General features: G+C 45.3%; 1 protein-coding gene across 4 annotated transcripts; it reads right to left on the reverse strand.

The window, feature by feature from the left end:
* Positions 1 to 186: 186 nt before the first annotated feature.
* Positions 187 to 16,052, reverse strand: AMMECR1L (AMMECR1 like). Of its 4 annotated transcripts, XR_008734379.1 has the most exons (8): positions 15,597 to 16,039; positions 12,858 to 13,302; positions 7,433 to 7,543; positions 6,835 to 6,949; positions 6,001 to 6,091; positions 4,920 to 5,016; positions 2,491 to 3,687; positions 187 to 1,169 (listed from the first exon to the last, which is right to left on the reverse strand). XR_008734379.1 is itself a non-coding variant. In XM_055723282.1 (7 exons), exons 2-7 carry the CDS (start codon positions 13,262 to 13,264, stop codon positions 3,576 to 3,578), a joined length of 933 nt encoding a protein of 310 aa, XP_055579257.1. In that variant the 5' UTR covers positions 13,265 to 13,302; positions 15,597 to 16,039; the 3' UTR covers positions 187 to 3,575. The 4 variants fall into 4 exon arrangements, 2 of the variants coding, with proteins under 2 accessions (XP_055579257.1, XP_055579258.1); XM_055723282.1 differs by having other exon boundaries at positions 187 to 3,687; XM_055723283.1 differs by lacking the exon at positions 15,597 to 16,039 and adding an exon at positions 14,114 to 15,314 and having other exon boundaries at positions 187 to 3,687.
* Positions 16,053 to 16,765: the final 713 nt, after the last annotated feature.

Raw genomic sequence — 16,765 nt, forward strand, 5'->3', positions numbered from 1 at the left:
TGAACTATTCCTGTGCTTCCAGACTGCTGTCATCCCATTCTGGCAACCTCCCTGGTTCTGAACATTGAATATAATTTAATAGGTTTGGTATTTATACACGTAGCGTATTGTTTCCAGATGAGAAAGATTTCACCTCATCCCCCATAAAGGCTGTAAGAGACCATATAAAGAGGACAGTACAAATAATCTTTATCCATTATGATTTATTCTCTACAATACTTCATTAGAGGATAGAGTTCAATTATGTACACTCAGAAGTTATTATATAGGTAGGAGGCAACCAAGTGTAATACAAAGAATTGGTCTGACATCTCTGCACTGAAGGTCAAAAGAGGTCTCCTGCTTTAAGGAAATAAATTAACCAAAAAAAAAAAAACAACCAACAAAACAACATGTAGTTTCCAGAATACAAACAGAAAAGAGCACTAAGTCAGTGAAGATTGCAGATGTTTGTTATGTACTATGAAAACAAATTATTCTGTGCAAAGGTTAAAATGAACTCTTAGATTTTCGTACAGAGGTTGTTTTTTTGTTTGATAAATTGTAGATATGTGATATTTTGATCATAAAATGTTCCCAAACTGAAATGGCCTCAGTTGAGATTGACTGTTGAACATTATGAAAAAAAAAATAATAAAAATTAAGAACCTCACAGTGGAAACATTCCAACACTGACAGACTCCAGTGATCAAAGACATTCTCCTGTAGTTACTGTAAAACAAAGACAATTCATAACTGCAGTGAGAGTATTTCTCAGTTGTGGTTGTCATGAGAATAAGCCCTTCTAGACCAAAAGGCACTTGCTTCTAAGGATGAGTTAAATCCAGATCAAACCAGGTACCACTTGCTTTGGAAAGTGGTAGTTCTAACCTGCTGTCCCAGCCAGGTCACCACAGAGAAATTCTTCCATCAATTGATTTTGGTTGCCTCCATCTCGAGGCAACTCACAGTTCACCTCTTTCATCCTTACGCATAGCTGCCGTGTAATGATCTAGAAATGGGATTATTTCCTGAGACCACCTGTCCTTGTCATACAGTATTCTGAGCTAACTTAACTATTGACACACTTCAACTTGATTTTATAGCTGGGCCCTTATGGGACTAAAGCTGAGAGGGCCTGTTTCTTAGGCAGCAGACCAGTGTTTCTGATTTGCTAGCTTCTCTTCTCACTGCAACAAGACAAGAACACAGTACATAATTAGAGGCATTTCTGTTTGGTTTTTTTTTTGTTTTTTTGTTGTTTTTTTTTTTAAACAGACTGAGTGGGGAGATGGAAATAGGAGAGGATAAGGCTTCCCCAGTCCCAAACCATCTAGCCCACTTCAGGCTTAAGCCAACCAAGTCACTCAATCCTAAAATTCTGTTCTTTAAAAATGACAGCTAACCCTCCCCACCCCACCCCTTAGCCATCCCGTATTCAAAGAAAACGAAATCAGGAAAACACTATACACTGTTGAAGACACAGAACAGGGCAAACATTTCAAAAAGAAACAGTATTGTTGAAAAGCCTGGCACTATATGCCTGCATGACCAGTCTCACTGAGCGTGCTCAGGGGTGAAGTTTTAGCACCATTTTTTTGCTTTTTTTAAACCTTTTAGAAATTAAATTCTAACATAGAACACTTGGAACAGTAATGAGTGTAGCCCTATGTATCATACTGTTTGACAGCTGGAAGGTGAATGGTATGTCCAGAGCTGACCCCACCCTCCCCCATCACTACACGGCACCTGGGAGAGTAATTACAAACCACTCGAGTTTGTAACAAGACTGATTTATTCTCAGCAGCAGGAAATCATGAAACAATCCCTTAGTCTTCAATTGCTTTTCAACAACATCACAAGGGAAAAGTGGCCATTTATAAGAACGACCCAGTGCAGGAGGAAAGCTGGGTCAATATTGCACCATTATCCAGAACAGGACCCCCTTCTTTCCCTCACGTCTCTCTCCTCCAGCAGGAGAACGTTACACCAACACGAAACAAAACTGCACAGTTCTGTTTGCTTCTCTAGGCCCAGAAGGAGCAGCAGCATGCAGTTCTGAGCTTCCTAGCAGCCCTATTCCCTGCCATGCCAGGAGAGAATTTCAGGCTTGAAACACCAGCCAATTTTAAAAGCCATCATTACCACACACAAGCAAGCAAGATAATATGCAACCACATAGCCATTACTCTGCTATGCACCTGTATTTTATTTCCCGATCATTACTGATCCTGCAGCAACTTGGAAAACAAAACAAGAACCCCCACAGAACTGCATCATTTTGAAGTCCAGCGACCTCACCGAGTGTCATAATTTAGTTCATGACATCCCTCAACAATGCTGCAGAATAACAACTGGATAACTTCCTCTTAGAAGACAGCACTTCTTGTCATCGTCAGTGATGGGAGAAGAAATACAGAATGCATCAGTTTCACACCGTCTGGGTAATACAGGTTTCCCCCCTCATTGCCTTGATGTGGTAATGACTAAACTATTAAGAGAATAACTTACCAGTGAAACTACTCAGCTCTATTCCATAGGCCTGCTATAAACTGGAATACTCAACAGTTCTCAAGATCGGTAGTCACACCAGAGAAAGTGGCTGTCCTATCAAAAGGAAGGTCCCCGAGACTGTTAGCTTAAGTTAAACAAATTTCAGTCACTAGTCTCACTTGTATGACTACAGTCAATGCCCTGCAAATCCCTCCCCATCCCTAATCCAATCAGGCTCCATGACTAACATTTGGACACAAAACAGAGAAGACTGCCCAAGGACACTGAAGTACCTTGTCCTCCACATACACACAGCATGTGCCATGTTGCTCTCTTACAGGCATAACAGCATTCTATTTCATAGCAGGCTACATTACAAAGCACGGTCTAAAAACCCAGAAAACTGTAAACGAAGAGGATTTCTAGATAATCCAACCTACAGTGGAATCTGATAATTAAAGCCTTCTAGGGTTTACTTAAATAATGGATTCATCCGCAATACCATCCAATGGTTTTTTTCCACATCTTTAAGTGTTTTCTGTCTGTGAGGATCGGGTGCTATCCAGATGTTCAACCCTCCCCAGTATCATAATGTCCGCCTGTGATGTGTGGGGATTGCAATCAGCTCTCGGTACACAACAGATACCAGAGGTTAAAAAAAATTAAAAAGAACCTAAAAAATGTTTTGTTGGACTCCGTTGCCCAGGCTGCCAGGGGAATGCTCCTACTTGATCTGGGGGGCTTCCATAACAAACAACTCAAGTTTCCAGAGTGTTGGTAACACACAAGAACGGATCAGTCCAAAGTGGCACTTTCACTCCTAGAGGTCTTCTGCACCTCGTGACAGTTCGTAGGCATGGAGCCCCAATCCAACTGAACCCCCGTTCAGAGGGAAGGCTGAGATAAGGCTTGGGCCCCTGAAGTTCTGTCATGCTCTCATCCTCCCCCCAGGTCAGCTGGAAGGCAGACTTGGCAACGGAAGCTAGCATCATAAAATGGTGCAGTAATAGAAGTAACTGGACCAGGAAGAGGAGGCATCTGCCCCAATGATGTCGTAGCCGTTGGCAGCAACTGGGGAGTGGGACTGGTCATGCAGCCGTGTGTCAGGAGTAATGATTGTAGAGGGGGGGGGCATGAAGAGTGCCATTCTGGAAACAATGCTGACGGGAAGCCATGTATTCTGCATAACTGATTGTCACCTTCTCACTGCGGTACCTACAGGAATAGCGTAAGAAAAAAGTAACATAAACAGACTATACAATATCAACGGACACTAGTCATTAAAACGTTCATCCCAGATCATCTTTTAGCTCACAGCCAGTAACGACCAACAGGAACCCACTAACTTCATAAACTACTTGGTTTGATACTGTCTGAATAACTTAGCATCAGTGTCCCAGAGGTTGAGCCCTGTTCAAGGTGATCATAATTAAGGGGACTCCTGAAGTAGCGTGCAAGAAATAAATGATCAGTTTGTATCCTTTTTATCCACTTGCTGCGGGGAGAAAAAAAAGGGCGTGAAAAGTTAGCTGGAAGAAGACTCTGTTTCAGAGACTAAATAACCAGTATTTCACCATAATTTACTTCTGTGGTTATCTTCACATTTCAAAGACTAGCGAAAGAAAATGATGGAGAGCTCGGTAAAGGAAGGTTTATTATAGCATATACATGATAAAGTCCGTGTTGTACAATCAGAATTCGCAAAACATGAAGTCCCTTCTGAGAGACCAGGGATCTCCAGGTGCTTCTAAAGCATGCTAAACAACAGATAACTGAAAAGTATTGCGAACTGCACTAAGTCCATGTTACATGAGGTTTTTTTCATTAAAATGATCATTTAATGAAAGCCTTCATCCTGTCCTCTTCTGTTAAAAAAACACCACCTCTGCACAACCCACCTCATTTCTCCAGAGGTAAGGAACGACCTGATAAATTAGTGTTTCTATACAAAATCAGAATGTCCCAATTTTTACTAATACAAAGGGAGCTGAAACCAATAGGACAGCTGAGGGTATAGAAAAGCAAGCAAATTCTGAAAACCAGCCAAATGTGAGTGTGTTTTGGTTTTAAGACAGCTGTCACCTCCTAATTGCTACACCGTCCACAGATAAGCACACTGAGAAAAGGAAGTCCATTAAAAAGGGGATTTTTCTGTATCTTTACAACTTTCAAAGTTTCTGCTTCCTTTGATTTTTCATGTGGAAGACTGCATTAAAGCCAGTGGCACTTCTCTTAGAAAATACTAACTTCGGTCCTGCGTGGACCAAACACACTGTGCTTCATTTCATGTATGCTATATGCCTAACAGGTGGTGTTTATGATTTTGTCTTTCAGACTACATCTCTCATCTGCAAGAGTCACAAAGACTTACATCTAGCACAAATACTTCAAATTACCTACACAACACTATAAAGTAAAATTAAAAGATGACAAATATATTGACTTACCTGGTGAGTTTAATCGTTTTCCTAAAATCATTGGTAATCGGAGCCTTAAAGCCACCTTTCCTGAGTAAGGAGTCTATGGTCTGGATCTGATCCCAGTCTATTGAAAAACAGAAGCAAGGGAAATTTTTCTATATAAAAATGGTGTTTCAAAAACGTAAGAGATGCATTAAAAGGCCTCTAGAAAAGCAAACCACTAAACAGGAAGCTTTGAGCTTTAGAAATACCAGCGTTGAACTGGACACACACGGTCTTATGCATGCACACTATCTGCACATGCCAACCCCTTTTATCTCATATTGGAACTGGTCTATAAAACAGTAATTCCGTTTTCTAGATGATCTCTTTCCTTATAAAGGTCTGTGCCTTGCTTCTGTTGCAGGGACCCCAAACTGTTCTATCACGTGCCACTCAAGTTTAGCTCCCTAAGTCTTAAAATAATACTTAGCTCTTGACATAGACAAACTGGGATCAACCTGATGCTCTAGCGATAGCACAGTGCACTGCTATGTGAGAGATCAGAGTTAAAATTCCTACCTTAGTCTTTTGCCCCAGAGCCAGGAGGATGCGACCACTCCACTCTGCTAGGTGGAGGAAAGGAGGCAATATTTTGAGCAGTTACCATGGTGACCGCTACTATATTTGAGTGGTAAGTGTACTCCAGAGGGGCCCTGTTTCCTGCCCTCATCTGGAGGACGCTACTTTAGCAAGAATGAGGAGGAAAGGGACTCTCCTGTTGGTGCTGTGCAGCCTGCAGTTATCCTAGTTGGTGGGAGAAACATAGAAGAGGAAAGATGCAATGCTGAATGAAGCTGGAAGATCCATACTTTGAGATCCTCTATTTCTTAAGCCCTAAAACATTTTTACGCTAAGATACAGCTGTGCACAGATGTGGGATGAGAAAAAGGCCAGATGAAAACCCAGCAGCAGCTGTATCAGGTGTCATTTATCCAGATTAAGCCTGGTGGCTCCATGGCACTACTATGAGGATAGCATTGCAATCCAAACCCAAAATCCACAGATTTATGTTACCCAGTCCTGTGACACCACGTGTTGACATGTTTAGCTGCCATCTCAAACCCACCTTGTTCCTTAGCAACCTCAGGTAAATACGTGGCTGTGCGTTTGACACCTTTCTCATTGATGAACTCTATTCTGATCCCATGGATCCCAACCTATAGATGGAAATGAATAGCCAAATAAGAGGTGTTTGCTGGCACTGAGCCTGCGACAGAGTCGTCATTCCCACAACACTGTATCTCTCTCTCTCTCTCTGGCCAGTTTGGCTTTTGCCTGGATAAGGCCATTCTCTTCCCCACTCCCTGTCCTTGCCAGGCAGGCCTCACGAGTTGCTCTCTCGGCAGCATGAAGGACCTCTGCCACCTTTCCCAGAAGAGCCTAACCAGTCTCCCCACCACTTCTCCTGAAGTTTGTCAGAAGTCTGACAGTTTTCCATCTCTTACATTGGGCAAGACAGACAACATCTCTACATAACTCTACAACAAGAGTTACGCCTAAAATAGCCCATGCACAAAAGTCTACTTAATCCTTCTTGAACTAAATACACTTCCACATACAAGGTCCTAAGGAAAGATTAATACCTTTGGTCTCAACTACTTTTTATTCCTGGTTTCTGTTCACAGTATCAAAATACTTCCCAGGGTTTTAAGTCCATTGGGCCAAATCCATAAAACACTTCAATGTCTTTTTTTATTCCCATTCAGATCCCCTCCCAACCAAAAGCATACTGATAGCCCGTCCTCTTCCTCCCTTCTAGTTTTCCAGCCCCATTTCTTCTAGTCCCAGTTTCTTCTATCCCCGTACACCCCTATAATGAAGGAGACACATCACCATGTACTAACCCGAACCCGAACGGAACGAGAGAGTGATGCAGAGTTCCAAATGCACCTGTTCTCACCTCCCAGTCCAGGTAGTCACTGGCATCCTCAAAGTTAGTGAGGAGGGAGACAGAGCAGAAGAGTTTGGGCAGCTCCTCGCGGGTCAGGGGGGGAAATCGGCTGTCCTTAAGTGCACTGAAGGAAGGAGAAGATATATTGCCTAAAACAAGCACCAAATTAAAGTGTCTGATGCTCAATTATTCCCTTTTTGATTATGCCTCTGTGAAGCATGTTTCCCTTTGCTACTGCAGAGAAAGTGATTTGCATCTCTTCCTAATCTAATGAACTGTAATATGCAAATACTAGTGCAAGCTTCCTGATGCTGTCCTCCACTTACTGCATCTGGAGGGAGGTTATGTGCTACACAAGATGTCAAAACTGTTAGTATGCAAGCTAGATTTGATGTTAGCTTTAAAATGTCAACCAAAATTCACTGGTTGCTAAGATGTTCCACTAAATCCTGATACGTTACCTCACTCTAGCTATCTTACATTTTTCAGGTTTCTTTCATTGTGAAGCATATTAAATGTAACCATGTTGATCCAACATCTTAACCTTGAATCCTTATAGATCTTCAGCAAATTAATTTCAGATTTACTTCATTTTCAACGTAATTACCTGGTTAATGTGTATTCCCTGAGTCCTGAGTGAAGATTCATGGCTGAAAAGGTCCCAATGCAGCCACGAAGCCGCTTGTCTCGCCCCGTCTTCCACGTCACAAAGAGTGGACTGAAAAGGCAAAAAAGATAAACACTCCAGCCTCTAGAGATATTTGGTTGCTAAAGGGGAGACTAACAAGGTTTAAAAAGGCACATATCTGTGCACTTGCTTTCTCTCCCTCTAAGAAACCCCAATACGCACGCTTTCACACCCTGCACCCACACCCCCCCAAATACAACCCCCAACATTTCCCCCACCCTTTCAGCTTACTCCTTTCTCTCCACCAGCACTCTGTAAGCCCTCCACCAACACCTTCCTGGCTGTCTTCTAATGACTGTTACGGTTACTTGACCCCACGGATCACTTCTGTGAGCAACGGCCTCGCCTAGCAGCATCCACTAGTTTATGCGACAACCCATATAGAAATTAATATAAGCAAAGCAAAAAAGATTACTTATTTATAGTACCATTGAACATGAAAGATCCCCAAGCATTCTGCAAATCATCTATAATTCAGGTTTGCAATAAAAGCTTTTATATTTTTTTAAAGGGATAAAAAGCAAGCCTAGGTTTTGTTTCCCTGCTATTTCCATGGGGATCTGACTTGTGGGGATCCGACTTCCGGGTCTGTCCCTAGTGCTCAAACAGTTTATGTTCACATCTTTTGCTTACCTTACATTTGATTTATATTTACACATATTCTCTCCTGTTGAACATATTTCTAAATCACTGTATTGTTCCTACTCAAACATCACATGTATTTCCATTTTCCTGTCTACTCTCATGAATTTACAGGCATAACAGCAGAGTCTCAAATTCAGCAGGCTCATTGCAATCTGTTAAACTAGGAGCCATGAGTAAGCCTCAAAGAACAAGAAGTTCAGAACAACAGTATTCGGAAGAGCTCTGTGAAGAGGTAAACAGGTAAAAACGACTACCAGTATTAAATGCAAAAAATTCAAGTGAGTGAAACTGCAAACAGCTGTAGAGAGAAACAGTAAAGAAAGGACAGTGGTGGCTGCAGCTCTACAAGAATGTCAGAACATCTGGAAAATTTTGCAAGGCAACTGATGCTGCTGATCTAATTATAAAAACAGGATGAATGATCTTACTTCTTCAGATTACAGAGTACTAAATACAAGATGTGGTCACTTTGAACCCAAGCATAAATGAAAAAGTTAGTCATCAGCGATTCCAAACATCAGTCTGTGGATTTCTATTGAACTTTAAAAGATAAGTAATATGAGAGAAAACATGCAGTGTTAAGAAAATAATTTTCTGAGATTAAACAAACATTGACAGGAGTTCTAAAACATGAAGACAGAATAACTGCTTCTACAACAGAGCTCAGACGCTCACTTTCCTCAAACTCTTGAAGATCTTTTAAGCAATGTATCTTTGCAGCAAACATTTATAAAAATACTAAGATATTCTGTTTGGACAACAAACCCAGCATGGAGCAACGGTGACTCCTCCAGTAAAGGCAACAGAGCTTCTCATGTCTAAGCAGTGAGAACATAATTTAAATTGTAGTGATAAAGCAATGCCCAGTGATGTTCCTCAGAGCAATAATGGAATTAAAAACACTATCACAGCATAAATCCATCACTCAGGATCTAGTTACCAGCTGTGACCAATGGCAGAAGTACTACCCAAAACAGCAAATAGCCTTTAAGTGATAATTGTGAAGTACTTTGCCCACAGAGGAAGCTGAAACATTCTTCCAGAACCATCAGCCACCTTATGGTTGCTTGATGAAGACTGACGATTTACTGTTCTAGTTTTCCAACAATAGTTCAAGGCACTTGCAGGATATCATTCCTCTACACTTCCATCTAGCTACTGTATGTTGGAACAGAAAACAGAAACAGAGCATAAGAAAACACATTAGAAAACTTATAAAAAAAAAAAAGACACTAAACTTGCAAAGGAGATTTCTGACAAACATTATTGTCACAGGCTCAGTGGAAATTTAGCTAAATCTAAGAAAAGTTTTGAAACCATTATTTAGCCCATATGATACTCACACCAAACAGAATAGAGAAGGGAGAAAATGAAAAGCATCACTGACAGAATACAAATGAAGTAATTTGCTTCTCCGATGCAAATTACAGGTTTACATTTCCAATTCACCTCTTTCTCCTTAAAAAAAAAAAGTTTCCACTGAGCTGTGACACAGCTTTCTGCAGCTATAATAGAAGAGATATTACCAGAAAGGACAGGATAATTACATTCAGAAGGCTTTCATATCTTAAAATCTCTTAAAGCACATTCTAAACAATTTTTCACTGTGGTCATAACAACTGAGGCATAAAAAAATATATGATTTTGTACAAGTATATAAAATGTCACCATTATAAAGTTTTTTACTGCAGAAAAGATATTGTTTCTGTATCTGAACAATAAATGCACTTAGCAAATTGCAGGTGCAGCTGACAGTAAGTCAGTTGTTCCATAGTCCCCCTTTGAGCAGTGTATTTCCAAGATGTACTGAGAAAAGTCACAACAATCTTTTATCCCTTTTCACCCAAGAGCACTGACCAGTACTTTGCAGTTATGTATCCTTAGCGTATTACGGCAATAATTTCTCCCACAGCCACAACATCCTACCTAGGTGTGTTTGATGAGGGTTTGCTAGGCTGAGAGGGAAATTTCAGCAACTACAAACTAGCTTCTCCAATTGCAACTACAAAGGGAATTTTAAAGTAGCAAAACATAGTTTGTTCAAATCAGAATTTAGCTTGTACTAGGAGAAAACCTGTTACAGTACAGATTTCATGATGCAAGTATCTTATTGTCTTGCACAGCAACATGAAACTTGCATGGTGTAGTTGTAGTACCAGTTTGTAATACCTAGCATTAAAAGAAGCAAAGACTGAAGTACAAAAGCGGAAGAAGTAACCAATTGACAATTTGCAGTCATACAGGTTCAAAACTGTAATTTTTTTCCAGTAACCTGAATAGCAAAGGGGATAGTTTCTTCCTTTACCAAGTTAATTCAAACATAACTATGTGTCTCGCAATGCCACCTTCTCTACACTGATTTGTTAACATCACTGCTAACACATAAGTAAGGTTCTCTTACTCCACAAGTATCTACCAGCTCCATAATTACCACCAAGACTGTTGTCCGTATGTGTATCTTCTTAAGTTGAGAACTGGAATTTACAATTGTTTTCAAGCCATAACCGTGTAACTTTTATGCTATTACACTGTTAATGCAGATTCCTGACCTTCATGGCTACTGCTATCTACACCTCAGGGTTCAGCGCCAATTTACAAGATACGTTATCTGAGAAATAGGTTGGGACAAACCTGTGCATCTTTCTATTCCTTCCATCTACTTTTCTGTCTGTCCAGAGAGACTTCTGGAATATACCTTTGTTTCATTCAAAGATCTCTTACGCTGACGTTAATTATGTTACAAAGGATAACAATGCAAATTACTTATGTATCGTTACTTTGCTTACTGTTATAATATTTGGCTTGAAGTTCATTATGTTACTGTCTCAAGTGTGCCAGCTCATCCCCGGGTGTGGCTCCACCACAGAGCAACCCCCATGCTCTTCCCTGGGGGTACATGCAACTACTTGCTAGAAGCAACAGCATAAATACTGAAACACAAGAAAATTCAGGTAGGCATTTGCCTGCAGGGGGAGAAAAGAGAAGAGCTGTTTTTTTCTTTGGAGTGCTGATCTAAAAGACTTTTAAATTATCAGCACAGAAATGCCCAGTGAATGATTTTTAACTTTTCAAATTTGGGCATAAAATTCAAACAGCTGATAGTCCTGAAAGAATACCCTTTTTGAAACTAATCAATAGAAACAGCAACAAAATCCAGCTAGGAATCTCCTTTAACACCAAAATAATGAAGCTGTATAAAATAATCTCTCTTACTGATTTAAGAACAGAATAGCAACAAGAAAATCCCTTTGCATTTCAAGTGACAAAATAATAAGCAGACTACTGTATCATTTTCTAAAAGGAGCCCAGTTAGCTTAGGTATGAAAAACAATAGCAGAAATATTTCAGTTTGGGGAGCACCTGGAACTATTCTACATTCTAGTCCACAGTATTTCCCCATTCACTTGTATTTGCAATATTAAACAATTTACTCTGCGGTAGCATTCCGAATACATATCCATAATCCTGCTCGGATAATAACTGCATGGAAGCACAACCTACATCTACACTGACAGCCAATAAGGTGGGGAGACATTCATTACATGAAAGAAGTCCTTGACCTGTTTAAGCCATTGTTCCTTTACATCAATTTAAAATTCATTATCTTACATTAAGGATGTCAACAACTTTTTATTTTATCTATTGTTCTGGAGGTGGCCCCTGGAGGAGCGTCAATCTGTCATTGATCTCTTCCATATAATTCTTCCACCAAACATTTTAACAACATTAACATTTCCACACCTACACATTCAACCTTCAGACAAACATTAGCTAAATCTCACCAAAGCGAAACACCTTCATAAATCCTTCTCCTCACTTCTTCTCATACTCATTTCCTTTCTTCTTAACCTTGGTATCGTCCTTGAAAGTTAACTCTCCGTTTCTCCCAGTATCGCCCAACTAGCGTATCTGTGCAACACAGTTTTTCAGTTCTAGAATGGGCAAATTTTTGGTTCCCCTCCCTACTAAATCCATTAACGCTGACAGCTGAACACCCTTGTGAGTGTCCTTGTCCAATTCTCAGCAGCTCAGCATGTGTTTCTGGATAAGCCAGAAACTTGCTTCAACTTCTTTATTCCCTTTCCATTTCCTTCGCAGAAGGAAGTCCCTCCCCTTGTCCCCTCACCAAGTTAGAGCCTCACAGCAGAAGCAGGATCTCTTCAAATTAATGGCATTATTGTACCGTTTTGTGAAACTTCTAATTTCAGTTTCACTCACTCTTTTAGTACAATTTTATGGGAGGCACAGCGCAGTTGATTTTTTGCAGAGGAACCTACTCACAAGAAAGGGAGCAAACTTTAACAGAACGTTACCATGAAGCAGGTGTGCACCCCCGTGGTAAAGTATTCAACATCTCACTCAACACATCAGACCGAGAGCTGAAGCACCACCACACTTCCTCTTATTTTGCCTAGCTCTCTTTCTGTAGAGCTAAGCATGTTCTCCCTCGAAGGCTGCTCTTCAAAGCTCCATTCATCTCCACCAACAAATGTAACAGAATATTTTTACTCTTCTACTGTGCATTTACAGCGCATCATTTTTTGTTTCTGGTAGACAAAGCAAGCAGCAGAACGCCCCCCTTCCTCCCTGCTAGACCGGCTTCCCCATTCCCCAGAGGAAACCCCTCATCCCTCCCCAGCCAAACCACAGCTCTGGGTGCTGGTTTCTCAGCTTTCCTCCCAAACACGGATTTACTCACTAGGGGTCATTGGTAAATCGAGGAAGTCGTGGCTGAGGGAAACCATAGAGATGACAGTAGAGTACATCAAAGCAGTAGCAGCACATCTCCGCTGTCACCACCAGGTTCTTGGTGCTGTTGGCAGTTCCATTGGGCCGAGTAAGTGGGCTCAGAGCTCCTGAAGTGGGATTCATTCGAGTAATTGGAGAATTTCCTGGGCCCAAAGTCAAGTCAGATACGTTCTCCCTTCCATTATTCCCATCTGTATGCTGGTGGTTCTGAAGAGGACCTGAACTGGAGCCTGGTACAGTTGTGGCCTGATTCCCATGACTGTGCGTTCCACTCCCAGACAATTTGGGCTTCTTTACCCCACAACAGCCAGCCGCCAGCTTGGGCTCAAGTGGAGGAACACAGCGTCTTTTTCCCATCCTGCTTCAAAACTCGCTGCCTGGAGCACTGCAGAACCCTGGCAAGGAGGGGGCAGGGGGAAGCAATACAAAACAGTTACAGGTGAAAAACCAACAGCTGCTTCCTTTCCTTGCTTCTGCTAAGTGTCAGAGAGGTTTGCTTTTGCAACAAAAAGAGGAAGAAAACCCTTGCCACATGCAACTAAGTACAGAACTAAAGCCAGTTCAGCAAGCAGAATGGGTGTTTTCACAGGTAAATTGAGAGTGTACACAACATGCATGAAATCACACTAATTTTAAAGTTATTGGTGAGGTGTACCGAACACTTTAATAGGTGGCTCATCACACATGTACACGCACCCGCCTAACCAGCCTTCCCATAAAGGGAATGAAACTGTACAAGAACAGAATTAAAAAAGACTTTGGACTACAGATACACCCCATCAACTACTTCTCCGGATCACCCGTCCCCCCTCAGCCAAAGTCTGCACCAACAGCAAACAAGCTACTGAAAAACCATAAGCGCATCTCCCCCATTCTCAAATAAGAGTGACAACGACTCTGAAGGACACCACCAGGGCTGGACTCCCAGGGGTGCTGCCCTTGATTTAGCACTAGCCTAAGCAAGACGCAAAGAGAAGCTACAAGCATGAAACCACCATTTTCTAAACAACAGACTATTTTCCAGACCCCATGAACTAGAATCTGCATTTACTTTCCAGGATTAAGTATATCAACAGTGCTCGTAAATAAACATGCAGGGCGCACAGTGAGGATACGCAGGAGAGGAAGAGCTGAAGGCAGCACGCACTGTGAGCAGAGCGAAGCGATAATGGCAAGAAACAGATACGGTATTAAAAAAACACAAACCAAAAACCAGACCAGGGCTTTGCTTGCAATGAAGAGAATGCTAGCTCCTGTATCCCAAGGAGTGGAACAAACACAGGGAGGAAAGCCTATGCAGACGGAAGTGAATGAAGACGATACGCAAGGACCACACGTCAATAGTAGGAACTTAAGTAAGTGTAACACCATCCTCACCGTGAGATCTAAACACACAACGGGAGGGAAAAACAGGCCCCTGTCTGTCAAATGGGGCTAAAAGCACAGAGACCTAAGCCACTGAGAACACCACAGAGAAATGGAAGTCACACTCGGCTCTTGTGAGCACCAGGCTACTTACATTAATCCCCTGAGCATCCTTCCAGCTTAACCAACAGCCAAACTGGCAGCACATCCCCAGAACGGTGGGTGCCACACACACTGAGCTCCGCAGTGTGACAGCTCCCCTAAAGCCTCCTCTGCACTCCCAAACAACACAAACTTTATCTGTGAAGTTTCGTCAGCCATTGTAAGAGGCGCAGGATCCCGAACTGAACCAGAACTGGTATAAAACGTTTCCAGAGGTGTTCACCTCAACGCAAAAGATGTTCACCTGCAGCACTTACTCCGGCTGGGACTCCGCACCTCCAGGTTTTAGAAGGATGATCTCCATAAGGAAACAATTTACAAGACCTCATGAAAATTACCTTTTTTCCTTTGAGCTCTACCTTTGCAATTAAAACCAAAAAAACCTCCAACAAACAGCAAAACCAGGAAAAAGAAAAGCACAACTTTCACAAAGTCGACGTGTAATCTTTTCAGTGCCCATGAAAAGTTCCCAACTGCAGCGCAGCAAGCCGCTGGGCAGGGTAGGCTTAAAGTGATCGCTGAGAGCCAGGCGGTCAGGGGGAAAGTGATTTATTTAATTAGTTAGTTAGTTAGGTGAACCCACAACTCTCCATTTTCAACCGGAGCCGTGGTAGGGGCAGAGAAGGGACCTGCAGGACCCCCCCGCGGCCGGCAGCAGGCCCTGACACAGGCGGCCTGACGGCCCGGCGGAGGCCCGGCCCAGGGCCCCGGCCCCGGCAGCGGGAAGCCCGGGGCGGCGGAGCCCGCGGAACCCGCCCGGCCGGGGCAGCGGGGCGGCGCACAGGGAGCGGGGCAGCCCCCGGCTCCGCCGCGGGCCCCAGCGCGCACCTTCCCGCCCGGGCCGGGCCCCGCCGCCCCCCGGCCCGCCCCTTGCCCCCCGCCCGCGGACCGCCGGGCCCCGCCGCGGGACACCCGCCGCGCTCGGGCACAAACTTTCCGGCGGCGTGTGCGGGGGTCCCGCCGGCCCCGGGGACATCCCGGCGCCCCCTCCCCCGAGGGCGCAGCCCCCGCCCCACAGCGGGGCAGAACCGCGGCCGCCAGGGGGCGCCAGGGAGCCGGAGCCCCCCCCCCCCCCGGTGCCCCCCTCCGCACCGCCGGGGCGGGCGGGCGGGGCTCCCGCCGCCGCCTCCCGTTGCCCTCCTCCCCCCCGGGGCTCGCCCACCTCCTGCACCCGTCCCGGGCCGGACGCGGCTTCTCCTCCGCCTCAGCCCAGCCGCCGCCGCCGCTGCTGCCCCGCCGCCGCCGCCGCCTCCTTCTCCCGCCTCATGGAGCCATGGGCCTGGGCGAGGCTCCCCAGAGAAGCGGGCCCGGCGGGCGGGAGAGGGGGCAGGACCCGCCGCAGCCGGGCCGGGAGCCGGGCTGCCCGGGGCCGCCGGGCAGTGAGGGGAGCTGGAGGACTGGAGCGAGGCCGAGGGAAGGTCCTCCGCTATCCCGGCAGCCTCCTCCCTGCTTGTGAGGTAATGAGGGAAAAATGTACATAGTCCGCCAGCCTCCCGTCGGCCCCGCGGTGCCAGGGGGACCATAGAGAAGGAAGGACACTCTTTCCCCCCTCGAACCATAGATACCGGAACTTCCGCTCCCTATTGGAGGCGGTGTGGGGCCGGGCTCCCGCCCCATCACGTGACGCGCCGCACGTGCTAGGACAAACAGTCTCGGGGGCGGGAGGGGTCGGTGGCGCGCGGGGCTCCCTCGCCCCCGCGCTGTCGATGGGGGGGCAGGGGGCGGGGTCACACCTCCAGGCGGCAGGATGCCGCTCTCCCATTGGCGGGCGGCCACTATGACGGCACTCCCGGGGCGGGGCGCGCTGCCGGGACCATCCATTCCCCTGCTCGGGGCGGGGGGATCTCTCCGGCCTCCCCCAGTGCCTTGGGGGCTTTGGTCCGTCCCGCCGCGCGGGCGGGCTCTCCCTGCGCTGAGGCGGGCTGAGAGAACCGGGGGGCTCCGCCGCCTCCATCGCCTGGCTGAGGGGACCCCGCGAGGCTCCGGGGCACGGCTGAGGGGAGCGCGGGGCTCCACCGCGCGGCCCGGCCGCGCTCTGCGGGCAGGAGCTCCCCGTGAGGCGGGCCCAGAGGTCTGTGCCGCCGGGGGGGGTCTCCTCCCGCCCCGGGTGCAAAGAGAGCCCCGGGGGCTGGCAGCCGCTTCTGGCGCTGCGGCGTTGGCGTGCAGAGCCGGCGGTAACAGCAGCCCTGGGCGCCGAGCAGGTGTTATTTAGTCAGGGGTCGAACACCTTTCTGGCAGTAGCACAAAGACAACCACGTACGACAACCACACCGGGACAAAAACCTACTTTTTTTTCATACTGCTAACTGCTTCTGGCTCCTGTGGGGCACG

This window comes from Falco cherrug, chromosome 11, assembly GCF_023634085.1.
Source record: "Falco cherrug isolate bFalChe1 chromosome 11, bFalChe1.pri, whole genome shotgun sequence".
NCBI classification, from domain to species: Eukaryota; Metazoa; Chordata; class Aves; order Falconiformes; family Falconidae; genus Falco; species Falco cherrug.

Coding starts and splice junctions, on each gene's coding strand:
- AMMECR1L (XM_055723282.1), bottom strand. CDS start 13,264: ATGGGAAAAAGACGCTGTGTTCCTCCACTTGAGCCCAAGCTGGCGGCT. Junction 5,017..6,000: donor TGAGGTTGCTAAGGAACAAG/GTGGGTTTGAGA, acceptor GTTTTTCAATAG/ACTGGGATCAGATCCAGACC. Junction 3,688..4,919: donor AAAACGATTAAACTCACCAG/GTAAGTCAATAT, acceptor CTATTCCTGTAG/GTACCGCAGTGAGAAGGTGA.